Source organism: Elgaria multicarinata, chromosome 18 (genome assembly GCF_023053635.1).
Source record: "Elgaria multicarinata webbii isolate HBS135686 ecotype San Diego chromosome 18, rElgMul1.1.pri, whole genome shotgun sequence".
In the NCBI taxonomy this organism is placed as follows: domain Eukaryota; kingdom Metazoa; phylum Chordata; class Lepidosauria; order Squamata; family Anguidae; genus Elgaria; species Elgaria multicarinata.
The window spans coordinates 16211602-16225280 of record NC_086188.1 but is presented as its reverse complement, the minus strand read 5'-3'; the positions used below and the strand labels follow the sequence as shown (position 1 = coordinate 16225280).

At 47.8% G+C, this 13679-nt stretch overlaps 1 protein-coding gene across 1 annotated transcript in view; it reads right to left on the bottom strand.

Annotated features, from left to right (window-relative positions):
• The window catches only part of RASAL1 (RAS protein activator like 1), a 78447-nt gene that overhangs the window by 24140 nt on the left and 40628 nt on the right, over nt 1–13679 (bottom strand). The window contains exons 7-12 of the mRNA XM_063144351.1: nt 10247–10384; nt 9196–9284; nt 8269–8386; nt 6713–6869; nt 5340–5404; nt 2947–3059 (exon numbers count right to left, since the gene is read on the bottom strand). Coding sequence (XP_063000421.1) covers nt 2947–3059; nt 5340–5404; nt 6713–6869; nt 8269–8386; nt 9196–9284; nt 10247–10384 — 680 coding nt within the window. The remainder of the gene's footprint in view (nt 1–2946; nt 3060–5339; nt 5405–6712; nt 6870–8268; nt 8387–9195; nt 9285–10246; nt 10385–13679) is intronic.

Here is a 13679-nt window from a genome sequence, read left to right as displayed (position 1 = left end):
ATCTGGAACAAATCTGAGCTCTGGGTTGTTCTCTCCCCCACTCCTCCTGCCCTATGGGCAAGGAGAACTTTGGGACCATTTACTTCCATTTCCACTCAATCTCAGCTTGTCATTGCACGGGAACTAGGCAAATGGTTTATAACAAACACTGCTTAGCCTAATAATTCAGCTTCATAAACCATGGTTTGAAATTGGCTTAGTTTGAAACCGACTAGAGCATAGGGGTGTGCAAGGGGTGTGCCGGGTGTGCCCAGGCACACCCTAATGTCTCAAGCAATAAGTGCTGAATTGAGGGGCCCACTGAGTAGGGATCCAGAGGGGGATCCAGACACAGCAGGAACGGCCCTCAGGTTGCCCTCCAGCTGCTCCACTGCTGCGCCAGGGAACCACTGTTCCCAAAAAAGCGTCGTTGCTCCCAGTTGCAGGAATGAAATGGCCAGTGTCACCATAAAGCCTACCAATGCTGGGGATTGAGGAGCGTCTCCTCATCCACCCTCCCTCACCTGCAATGGCCGTCCTACGGTATATATATATATATATATATATATATATATATATATATATATTACAAATATTGTAAAAATAAATAAATGCATGGTTTCCCCCAAAGAACTCTGGGTATTTTGCTGAAGAGATCCTTAGCCCCCTATAATTCTCAAGATTCCCTGCAATGCAGGAAAGATTGAGATGCAAGTATAAATCTGGAATGTATCCTTATTTGTCCAATGGTGGAGTCACATTCTCTAGAATTCTGCTACTATCATCCCTGCAGACCAGAAGGGTATTGGGCAAATGATTCTCAAAACGGCAATTCTCCCAGTTTGCAAGACAGCATGTAGATGTGGCCAAAGGCTGGGCGGGATAGTGGTATTCCATGAAAACCAAATGAAAAGTCCTGCCTGTACTGAAATATGACATCACACCCACCCTAATCCCACCTCATAGTGGCCCAGGACAGCACCAACCACATGGAACTCCATGGCTTATGTAACTGGACTGCAGCAACTGTCAGTACCATAAGGCAGTGGTTTGAATCCTCCCATTATTCCCATTATGTTTACTGCAGTGGTGTCAGAGCTGTTTTCCCCCCATGATGACGATGGCTCAGTTCAGACAACACATTAGTCAACGCAGTGTGGAAACTCCACTCAACGGCGGAGTTTTTAGGAGATACTCCCCACACAACATGTTCTAAGTTCATCGTTTTGTGGCTGTGGGCTACTGTGGAGTTGAGTAGAATCCATTGGGACGCTTGATTGACAGTTCCTCTGCCCTCTCTCCTCCTCCAGTCCTCCTGATGGTATCCCATCAGCCACTGTTGCAAAAAACAACAATCCTGGAGGTTCTCCTAGAGCGGCACTCCATCCTTTCGCCACTCTTGCCAGGGAACTCTGTAGCCAGAGGGAAAAGTCAACTCAACCCAATGGGAAACTCCACGGAGCCCTCCACACAACATGCGACACAACGGTTGTACAGGAACTCTCCTCTACACAGCGTGGATATTCTGCGTGGAGTGTTTTCCACTAAAAAACCTCCACCGTGGGGTGGAGTTTTCCCATCACACTTTCCCAACGGTGGTGTAAAAACTCCACCGTGGTGTTCTAAAACCACCGCATAGAAACGTGCTGTTTGAACTGAGCCGATCCCGTTCTTGAAAACCTGCAACCATAGGAGCAGGACCAATTACGGTAGATATTGAGCAACCAGGCACCTGGTCTCCCTTTTCCTCCTGGACCTCTTCCCTGCTCCACTTCCTAGAACTTCCAGGCATTACTGCTGACACAAATTAGACCCTGAATCGTTGTTGATCTTGGCTGGCAACATTCTGCCTAATTATTTTTAGCGTCATACATCATCCCCCAAGCAAGCCTTGCCATTTCTGCTTTAATTAGCACCGATGAGTGAGAAAAGCTACTTGCGAATGACACCGCTTCCCATGTGCCACTGTTTTAATCGTTTCTCGTTGCATTTGGCACTCCTCAGGGGGATTCGGTGTCTTCTGCAGTCTTCTTCCAAACTTATGACTCAAGTCACGCTCTCTCACACACATATATAAGCTTTTTGGCTTACATTTCTGATCACTGTGATGCCGTTCTCTTTTCCCTACCAGTTTCCACCCACCTTTGAGGATGACTTGACAGGCAACGTCTCGTAGACTTGTATGGCGCATGCCCTGATGTCTGGACATGTCTTAGTTCCATGCCATCACAAGACCCCTTGTAAGATGTAGGGAAGGGCAAAATCTCCCAAGTTCTGTTGGTACTCTGCTTACTGGAGTATCATCGGTGTCCCAACCCCGATGTGCACGCAGGGTGAGCTGCCAGATGGTCTATGGGCGCCCGGCAAGAGATTGCATTTCCCCCCCTTTTTTCCTTTTGTCCATGAGCTGCGATTTGCGCAAATGGGGAGCCAGGAAATCACAATTTGTGCAAAATTACAGCAATAAAATAGCACAATGCGTGAAAAGATGTAGGCACGAAAGACCATTTCCACATGCAATTTTGCACAAATTATGCTAGTTATGGCCACGGTTTTGCGCAAATCATGATTTCCTTGAATGTTCCTAGCCCCAAATTTGCGCAAATTGAGATTTGTAAAAAAAACAAAAAAAACCACCGGGAAACCACGACCTTGCATGACTTAGTGGGCGCAGAGGTGAACCAGCTCAGGAATCTGCAAGCTGGTGTCCGAGGGGCCAAGCTAGCAAAAACTTGCTGAGCTGCACACCCAAAACGGATTCCTTCGACATCCCTAGTAAGATGTACCCACACAGAGAGAGTTGTATTTTTTCGTCTAGCCCTAGAAGAAATCCATCTTCCGGGTGCAAATCAGGATATACTTGGGTTCATTCTCCTGACACCCAGGAAGGTCCTTCCGATAGAAATCTGCCTAAGTGAAGGATGCCACCATCCCATCTTCCTTCCCTCCTGGTGCTCCGTCCCTCACCTGGTCCGGCTTGGTTCAATCTTGCAAGGATCCAGCTCTACGTACTTCTTCTCATCAAAGATCCGGTTGATGATGGACTTCAATACTTCATGGAGATAAGGCATCCCCACCACCTGGAAGAGCAGAAAGAGGACATGTTGATTTGGAACGAAATAAAGAAAGACTTGTTTTCTGGTGTGTGGGGGATTAACCCTCCCCCCCAAATTTTTTTTATTGTGCTGGCATACTCAAAAGGGCATGCGATTATGAGAAAATAAGAATCCATAAATATTCCCGGGGCAAATTTGCGCAAATCCGAAGTTGCGCAAATTGGGATCTGCACAATTTTTTTAAAAAAGCAGGAGGTAGCTCACGGATCTGCAAGCTGGCATCCGGGAGTCCGAGCTGGCAAAAACCCGCCATGCTCCACCCTCCAATGTCCCTTGTAGGAGGTTTGCCCCACTGCCCCACCTGAAATGTGTGGTCTTTCACACCAGGCATCAACCCCCCATGAAAATTCAGCTCAAAAAAGCTCTAGATGCTTTCTTATTGTGGACTTCTTTCCAGAAACTTTGGGATAATCCCTTCTGCTTCTCCCCGCACCTCACTCACTTTCATGAACTGTGAACATGCGATTACTACAAACATACTTGGGTTTTGTACCTCCTTAGCTGCCTTGGCCTCCTCCAAAGAATCCTGAGAATTCTACTTTGATAAGGGTAAAGAATTGCTATGAGATCCCCATCTGTCGCCATGGGAACTTCAGTCCCTAGGTCTCCCTGGGAAGAACGGATGACCATGAAACCAGAAGCGTTTTGACGGCTTTCGCTTCCAATTCAGACCATGTCAAGCAACTGAGGCTGATCAACCTATAAGGGATTTCTACCAATTCCAGAGCTCACAGCTATCGCATGCCTTGCTCCAACCACCAGGCTCCTAATATTTAGGGATGTGCTCCACTTCTCCTCGGACCGGAGAAGCAGGAGCGGATCGGGGGGCTTCGCCTCCCCTTAAGGTGGAGGCAAAGAGGATTGGGGGAGCCGTGGAGCGTATCGAGGTGAAGGCAAAAAAGGTAAGTGGGGTTTACTTGGCCCTGCCGCTGTCGCTGCTGCCCATGCGGCGACGGCGGCAGGGCCAGGTAACCCCCCCTTCTCTCCCTTACCTGTAGGCCACAGCAATTTGCGGATCGGGCGCGAAGAGGATCGGGGGGTCCATGCACACCCCTGCTAATATTACAGTGAGTTTTAGTAAGGATTCTATGGCCCTGAAAAATCTCTTCAATACTTGGAGCCCGCAAAAGAAAAAATGGGCTCTTCAGAAAGCTGCAGAAAACATTTCTCATAATCACCTTCAGAGTCGCTTCTCTCTTTAAGGTGCTCAAGAAAAACACTTCAGCAAGTTTTTAACATTGTTTTAAAGCCAGTGAGACTCTTACCTGATAAAGTATATATTTACAAAAAATCCTGCGAAAAAGACAACCCAGGAGTTTTTATGGTATCTTTTTAAAAACAACAAACAAGGCCTTCTTTCTGATGCAATCCCAGCCAAGTAGGGATCACGGATGTGATACCTTTGTGCCACACTGTAGCCAGAATCGGTTGCATGATGGTGCAGCAAAACCAAAATAAGAGTGCACTATCTCCCTGTCTTTAAGCGAAGTGTTTGCAAAGATAGGGGAAAGACTGTGCATCCTTTGGAAAGAAAAGATGCTTTTTATAAGGGGTATCTTGTCTTGCCTTCTGGCAGGCGGTAGGGATGGGCAAACTCCCCTGCACTCTGTTCGTGCTCTGCTTGTTGGGCTCCCACCTGTTGCACAACCATGGTGTGCATGCAGGGCGAGCTGCCAGATGGTCCACAGGTGTCCGCATCTTTTTTGGTCCATAACCTGCGATTTGCGCAAATTTGTGGCTGGGAATATTTACGGAAATCAGGATTTGCCCAAAAACATGGCCTAAAATAATGCAATTTGTGTAGAAATGCAGGCATAAAGGACCATTTAGGCCTATGGTTTTGCACAAATAGCAATGTCCATAAATATTCCCAGGGGGAAATTTGCACAAATTCTAATTTGCGCAAATTCGGATCTGCACAAATTTTAAAAAAGCGGGAGGTAGCTCAGGGATCTGCAAGCTGGCATCCGGGGGTCCAAGCTGGCAAAAACTTGCCATGCTCCACCCTCCAATGTCCCTTGTAGGAGGTTTGCCCCACTACCCCATCTGAAATGTGTGGTCTTTCACACCAGGCATCACCCCCCCCCGAAAATTCAGCTCAAAAAAACCTCCAGATGCTTTCCTATTGCGGACTTCTTTCCAGGAACTTTGGGACAATCCCTTCTGCTTCTCCCCACACTTTATGCCCTTCCTCACATGGACTCCCTAGAAAACCCCCAGCCCCTCCCTCCACTCCTCACTCACCTTCATGAACTGTTCCATGGATTTGGAGGCCAACGAATTAGAACGGAACAGGGTGTTTGGATCCGCTGAAAGAAAACACAGGGGATTCACCGTTCTTGCTTTAATTAGCCCGGAGGAGTGAGAAAAGATACCTGCGATGACACAGCCTAGTGTGATGGCAATGGGTTGCTGCAACCTTTATGAAGCTAAGCAGGTCTAGGCCTGGTCAGTTTCTGGAAGGGTGACTATCAGGGAACCCCATGTACATTGATTCCTGCACTGAGCAGGGGGTTGGACTTGATGGCCTTGTAGGCCCCTTCCAACTCTATGATTCTATGATCATTTCTCATAGCATTGACAAGCCAGCCCCATGACTCAGTGGAAGGAGTCCCTTCCACGGTTTTGCTCAAAACAAATGATTCAAGCGAATGTGCAACACAAAATATAAGCCCGCTCTCCTGGGCTTATATTTTGGATTCTGTGATGCAGCTCCCCTGAGGTAGCTCTGCTCTTTCCTCTGAGTTCCCACCTACTTTGGAGACTGACCTGATGGGCCAACATCTTCTACACCAGTGGTGCACAAACCTTTTGGTCCCACTGGCTGCATTTGATGCCTGCTGGGGCAGAGGGAGCCACACACAGAGACTTTAAGACAGAGATGGAAACTTGTGGAGCATTTCCTTGGGGGGGTCATCTCTCAGGTGGTGGGGGTCCCTCTATGCCCCCCCTTTGCACACACAAACTACCTCCACTCATATAATCCACATCCACTCACCTCTCTTCCTACTCACCCACTGGCCAGGTTCTCACAACACACTAATCCACACTCAGTGGTTGAGCGTGGGTTGTTGTTGAACCGCGGGTTGTTTGTTCAAGCCTGGGTTAGCGTGTCGTTTGAACCCAGGACATTTTCCACAGGGTGGCTTGTTAACCGCCCTAAATGACCCAACGACAAACCATGGGTTCTCAAGGTGGCTTGTTCCAGAAAAAGAAGCCCCACTTCCTCCCCAATCAGTGGCTAGCATTAAAAACAAGTGGGCTGTGAAAGAAGGTAAACCCCGCTCTTCCTGACCCACCATACAAATGTAGTGAGATGCTGGATTGGAGACTCTGTTTCTCCGCTAGCTCCCAACAGGCTAGCTTAAAAAAAACCCCAAACCTTTTGTCATCTTATTTACAAGGCTGTATTTACCCAGCACACTTTCAAACATCTTCTGTCCCTCACCTTGTGGGCTAGAAACTTGTCTCTTACTTGAAAGCTAAAAGATGAGCTTTTCAGGAACCAGAATTCCATGCAGGATTCTGTGGCTTGTGTTCATTCCCATCGAACTGCAGCGCTCGCACCTAGCCCTGGACCATGCTCAACCCGCAACTTGATGTATGAGGGAACTTACTCGTCCGCGAAACCTCACGGAGGTTCAGGTAGTCCAGGAAGGGCACCACCAGGCCTTGCCCAAGGAAGATCTTGACTAACTTGGTAGCTACATCTTGGCGACTCTCCACTGAGCACACGTCTTCCAGCAGGGTCAGGGGTGTGACGTCGTCCTTCTCCTGCAGTGCAGCATAACATTCACAAGTAAGGTATGGAGGAACGTATATATGCGTTTAAAATCTGCCTTCTCTAGTGCCAAAGATGGACTTATGTGTAGATACTGGTGCTGCAACGATATCTGTGACTAATTTGGTGGGAGCGTAGAAAAGGCTTTTTGCGCGATTCGGTGGCTCTGGGATGGAAATAGCTCTATTAAGCTTTGGACTTTGTAAGAGCAACTCCTGCTCTACACAGTAGCTCTCCAAGGTCCTGAAATCTCTGATCATGGATGCATAGAACCCTGGTTCTTTGCTGTCCACATCCCACCTGTCTCCTGATGGTTGCCTGCCAGGACTAAAACTAGGAATCCTTGGCTCTGTGTGCAACTGAGCTGCCCCGTGTGGTGAACTACAATTATTGCAGCTTGGAACATCTTCCTGGCATATTCCCAGGCTGGCCATTGGCCCATACTGGACAGGAAGGGCTATAAAGAGCTTCCTTTCTGGGGTTGGGACATTGCCTGAACAACATGGTCTTCCTGGCTCTGTGTCACCCAGGGGTGGGAAAACCTCTCTCAGCCGTAAGGCAGTGGAGGCTGGTGGCTCTGGTGTCAGTTGGGCAGTATGTCCACTCCGGGTTTTAGTCAGAACCAGTCAGAACTCTAAAGGAGTTATCCATGGTGTGAAGTATGGAGGGCAACCAGGATGATCAGGGGTCTGGAAACAAAGCCCTATGAAGAGAGACTGAAAGAACTGGGCCTGTTTAGCCTGGAGAAGAGGAGATTGAGGGGAGACATGAGAGCACACTTCAAATACTTAAAAGGTTGTCACACAGAGGAGGGCCAGGATCTCTTCTCGATCCTCCCAGAGTGCAGGACACGGAATAAGGGGCTCAAGTGACAGGAAGCCAGATTCCGGCTAGACATCAGGAAAAACATCCTGACTGTTAGAGCAGTACGACAACGGAATCAGTTACCTAGGGAGGTTGGGCTCTCCCACACTAGAGGCATTCAGGAGGCAGCTGGACAACCATCTGTCAGGCATGCTTTAGGATGGATTCCTACATATAGGCCCCTATTCTGTGATTCTATGATACTAAGTACCTTAGATAGCTCTTTTAGTGTTCTGACTGGAACCCAGAGCAGATACACTGCTCCGCTGCCTTCAGGCCGATTCTATTTCAGAAACGTTCCTGGCGGGCCTGCTCCACCCTTTAGCTGCCTTCAGCTTTGGCTCACCACCCGATCGGGACCAAACGCCCTGCTTTTCCTCCATCGGAAATGCCTCCCCTGCTGTACCCATTCATTCCACCGCGTTCAGATCCCGCCTCTTTCAACCCTGCTCCCATCTCACAAAGCAGGCTAAAAATCCAACCCAGTTTCTCCAGCTTGTTTGCGTCGCTTCGGGCCCAAGTACCCACCTCTGGCGGGCACAAGATGGACTCCACCAGCAGGTCTATGAGTGGCTGGTAGTACCTGGAAGGCAGGATCCTATCCTCGGCGAGTCGGACCCGCAACCTCAGGGTTCCCAGCTTCCCCCTGCAAGCAGAGCACAGTGGCACACCCGTGGTCCCAACACACAAGGGTGTACGGTTTTGACCTGCCGGACTTACGCTGTGCAAAGAAGCTGAGAAGGATTGCAGGAACAGGTAGAGTTTTAAAAACGATGGTACAGCTCTTGGCCTAAGAACAGGAAAAGAGCCCTGGTGGATCAGGCCCAAGGTCCATCTAGTCCAGTGTTGTGTTTCTTACAAGGACTAACCAGAAGCCTATGAGAAGCCCAGAAATACATGCAACACCTGGTGAAATTCCCTCTTCATCACAACAGTTAAAGCTGCGAGAGCCCTGCCTAGCATGACCCGACGTGAAAGAGGGCAGGGCTCCCGCAGCTTTAACTGTTGTGATGAAGAGAAAATTTCACCAGGTTCTTCATATATACAAATGACACCTGCTGAAATCCCCTTTTCTATGCAACTGTTAAAGATACAGGAGCCCTGTTGTCCTCCTTTCCATGTGGCCACCCTACTCTACATGGAGTGGGGAGAGGCACCGTTGCATCCTTTCCTTCAGGCAGCACCATGCCTTGGGCCAGCTCTGAAGCTACTTGCCTCTAGATCCTCAATTGTTGTTTCTGGAACCCGGACCTCTTGCTTGTCTTGAACTACGGTGGATGCTTCTGGGTCCCCCTGACCACAATTTGCCCTAAGCCCACCTTTGAGCATACTACTTGCCTCGGGCTCCTTGGACTCACAATCACCATCCCAAAACCTGACCGCCTGGGAGGCCTGACCCCGTTGGGCTCCGACACGCTGCGACTCCAAATGCTTGAGAAGAGGTGGCACGCTTACCCAGCATCCTCCTCTGCGCTGGGGAAGGGCAGCAAGCGAAACCAGTCCTTGGGAGGGGCCTTCTGCAGGTCATCCGAAGAGAACTCCACCTGCACGGAGCAGAGAAGGAGGCAGGTCAGTGCAGAGGGAGGGGCTATCAAGGAAGGAGGTGGACAAGAAGGAGAAGACCTGAGCATCAATGGTCCTTGGAGTCACCCTTGATGGTGACTCCAAGGCAGAGGCTACAGCAGGGATGTCGAACCGCTTTCAGGCCAAGGTCCAAATTCCATTTGGGAGAAGTTCTCAGGGACCACATTCCAATGATGGGCTGGGCCGAAGGAAAAAGAGGCGGGGACAACCCCCTACCCCAAATGCCAGCATACTGTAGCTTAAAGATCTTACTGTCAGTAACTAAGCCGTAGAAGAAGCGGTTCAACCTTTTGGAATGGTGCGGGGGTGGGGGAAGAGACTGCAGAAAAGTTGTGAATTACAGGAGTTGCACCCAACACATCTGGAGAGCACTAGGCTGGGAGTTATGGGACTTCAAGCCCAACACATCTGGAGAGCAACAGGCCAGGGATGATTGCAGCCCAACACATCTGGAGAGCAACAGGCCGGGGTGATTGCAGCCCAACACATCTGGAGAGCAACAGGCCAGGGTGATTGCAGCCCAACACATCTGGAGAGCAACAGGCCGGGGTGATTGCAGCCCAACACATCTGGAGAGCAACAGGCTGGGGTGATTGCAGCCCAACACATCTGGAGAGCAACAGGCTGAGGTGATTGCAGCCCAACACATCTGGAGAGCAACAGGCAAGGGTGATTGCAGCCCAACACATCTGGAGAGCAACAGGCCAGGGTGATTGCAGCCCAACACATCTGGAGAGCAGCAGGCTGCGAGTTATGAGACTGTATCCCAAAAACTTCTGTGGGGCACCTGGCTTGGAATTACAGACGTTGCCGCCCAACGTACCTGGAGGGCAGCCCCTGGAACCTGCACGGTCCCCCAGTTTGGATTGGTCTCCTCCAAGCCAAGTGCATGTCCCACCCCACCCTCTAGCCTACCACTCACCCGACCCAGGAAGTCATTCTTGCCCACCATGTCCCAGTCCCACACTTCCACAACGAGGGAGGTCTCCCCGGCAGCCCCGTCCTCCAGGAGAAACTCGAGCACTTCGTCCCAGTGTGGAAAACGAGTCTTCTTGATAATCTGTAGAGACACACAAGAAAGTGTCAGCAGCTGAGCAGCCCACTGACTGCCACCTTGGTTGCCTCCTGCATCCCACCGCCACACGGGAGCATAGACACGTCCTCCAGCGTTGTACTTTGGGGAAAGGTGCAGGTATCCGGGCACGGAATATGGATTAGGGGAGGAAACTGGAGGCCCGTGGAAAATTAAGGGGGTGCCAGGTTAATGGAGCAGAGAAGGGGGAAAGGAAGAAAGAAACTGACCTAGAGAATCATTGGTTTCCCTGCTTCTTCACTCAGCACAGAGTTAAACTATGGAACTCACTACCACAGGATATAGTGATGGCCACTAATTTGGATGGCTTAGAAAGGGGGTTGGATAACTCCCTGGAGGAGAAGGCTATCCATGGCTACTAGCCCTGATGGCTCTGTGCTACCTCCAGTATCCGAGGCAGTAAGCCTGTGTTGCTGGGGAACATGGGTGGGAGGGTGCTGTTGCACCATGTCCTGCTTCGTTGATCCCTAGCTGACAGCTGGTTGGCCGCTATGTGAACAGAGTGCTGGACTAGATGGACCCTCGGTCTGATCCAGCAGGGCTCTTCTGATGTTCTTATGTACTTACGTTTGTGTAGTTTTGTGCAGCTTTCCTAAGGAAGTGAGAGCTTTAGAGAGCAATCCTATAGCCCCTAGGGACCGTGGGAGTATTTGGATTCCCCCTTCTGAGGTTGGAGACAGACCTTCGACGGGGGTAGTTGGTGATCCGTTCGTCCTCTCCGCCCCCTTGCAGCTGGAAAAGTGACCTCAGAGGTGGGGAAAAGGGGCTGTTTTCATGGGCCGGGCAGGAGCCTAGAGAGTGTTGGGTTATTGTGCCAGAACTTTTCTCTTTCTGGAACTCTGTTTTGTGCTCAGAAACAAACACACATCACGCAGGTCTTACACAGCAGAGCTGGTTTATTTCCTTCAGGCTTCTGTGCAGTCCAATTCAGATCAGTTCAGATCAGCACACTGAGGCATACACAGAGAGCAGTGATCATAGAGCAGTGATCATAGAGCAGTGATCAGTCAGCAGTGATCAGAGAGCAGTGATCAGTCAGCAGTGATCAGAGAGCAGCGATCAGTTCCATTTTACACAAGTGAGAAACTATATACAGATCTACACAATTCTTATCTACATTACATACAGCTGTGATGAGGTTCATAGGCTATTAGTAAAGCTCTATGAGAAACCTGTTTGCTTTGGTATTCATCTGAATAACGAATTGGAGCTTTGCGTTCCCTTTCTGGTCGCTTTGGCATAGTTACAGGTACAGTTTCCTCCTTTACAGTTTCTTCCCCCTCCCTCTCTTGCTGAGATTGTTCAGGAACTTCTTCTGTTTCTGCAGCTTTCTGTTCCACTGGCAAACTTACATACTGTTTTGTTTCCTGCATTTGTTCATGAAAAACTACATCTCTGCTCACAATTACACTTTTGTGATATGGAGACCACAAACGATAGCCTTTTGTTTGTGTATCATATCCCAACAGTTTACATTCCAAACCTCTTTGAGCTAGTTTTCCTTGTCTGTTTTCTTTCTGAATATGAGCAAAACATTTACTTCCAAAAACTCTTATATGTGACACTCTAGGTTTTCTTTTGTAAAACATTTCATATGGGGTTTTTTCATGTACAGAGTGGTAAAGCCTGTTTAACAAATAATTTGAGGTGGACAAAGCTTCTGCCCAGAACAGGTTAGACAATCCTGACTCTTTCAATAGAGCTCTTAACATGTTCTGCAAGGTTCTGTTTTTCCTTTCTGCAACTCCATTTTGAAATGGTGAATATGGAGCAGTAAGGTTATGTTGTATACCCTCATCACTGAGGAATTTTTTAAATTGGTTGCTAAGAAATTCACCTCCCCGGTCCGTTCTTAGATTAGCTATAGGTTCTTTAAATCTATTTTTACTCCACTTAACAAAGGCTTTAAACTTTCCAAAAGTTTCACTCTTCTGTTTTAACACATACACAAATCCAAATCTACTGTAATCATCAACAATAGACAAGAAAAATCTGTTTCCTCCTTGACTTCTCTCAAAAGGACCTGCAAGATCTGCATGAATTAATTCAAAAATTCTTTTTGTTGTTCTCTCACTATGTTTTGGAATGTTTGACTTATGACACTTGGTTTCACTGCATACATTACATTCTACATAGTTAGAACATGGTTTGATTTTCACCCCTTCACACAATTCTGGAATCTTAGAAATTGTTTTATAGTTAGCATGACCAAATCTTTTATGAGTTAAATGGATACACTCTTGGTGTGGTTTGCAATTGGCTATTGTTTTTATTGTGACTTTGCTGGCTACAACTTCATTTTCTGTACAAGTATTAATCACATACAAAGATTCTTTCATTATTCCCTGCACACACACCTTGTTTCCCTGTTTTATAGTACAATTTTCTTCAGTAAAACAAACCTCATACCCCATTTCTGTTAACTGAAACACACTTAGAAGGTTTGTTTCTAATTCTGGTACATATAAAACACTTTGTAGTTCAACTCCCAGACAATCAAAATATACATTACCCACACCACAAATCTGGATTTTTGTTCCATTTGCAAGGGTAACACACTTTTGCTTTGAAGTAGAAGTTTCCAAGGTTACAAATGAAAGTTTGTCTTTTGCCATACTTATTGAAGCCCCAGAGTCCAAAAACCAAGGATTCATTGTTTCTTTGACTCTTGCTAGAAGACACTTCTTTGTTGATTCAGCTTCATTCATGTTGTTTTCTTCTCTCCACTTTGCTGTTGACTGCTTTTTCTTCTTGTTGTTGCAATCCCGCCTTAAGTGTCCTGTGGAACCACAGTTAAAGCATTTCCTTGCCTTTAATGCAGCCACCACGTCAGAAGATTTATGGCTTTGTTGAAATTCAGCCACAGGAAGTTTAAGGCTCTGTTGTTTTGAAGCTTGTCTTCTTTCATAGGTTTCCAGTAGTTTTCCAGCTACATACTCGAGGGTTAAATTTTTCTCCTCTTGACTTTCCATCATGGTGACAACCGCGTCGTACGATGAATCAAGACTTGACAAAATCACATAGACTTGGTGTATAGTTGTAAACTCCATCCCTCGTGCCCTGAGTTGATTGAAGATTTCTCTCATGCTTTTCAAATGGTTTGACATAGACTCCCCTGGTTTCAGCTTCATTCCATACAGTTTCCGGGTTAGAATTATTTTACTGCCCGCTGTTTCTCTTTGATATACAGCTTGTAGCGCATTCCAGCACTCTTTTGATGTATTCAAAAACTGAATGAAGGAAATTTGAGAGTCTTCCACAG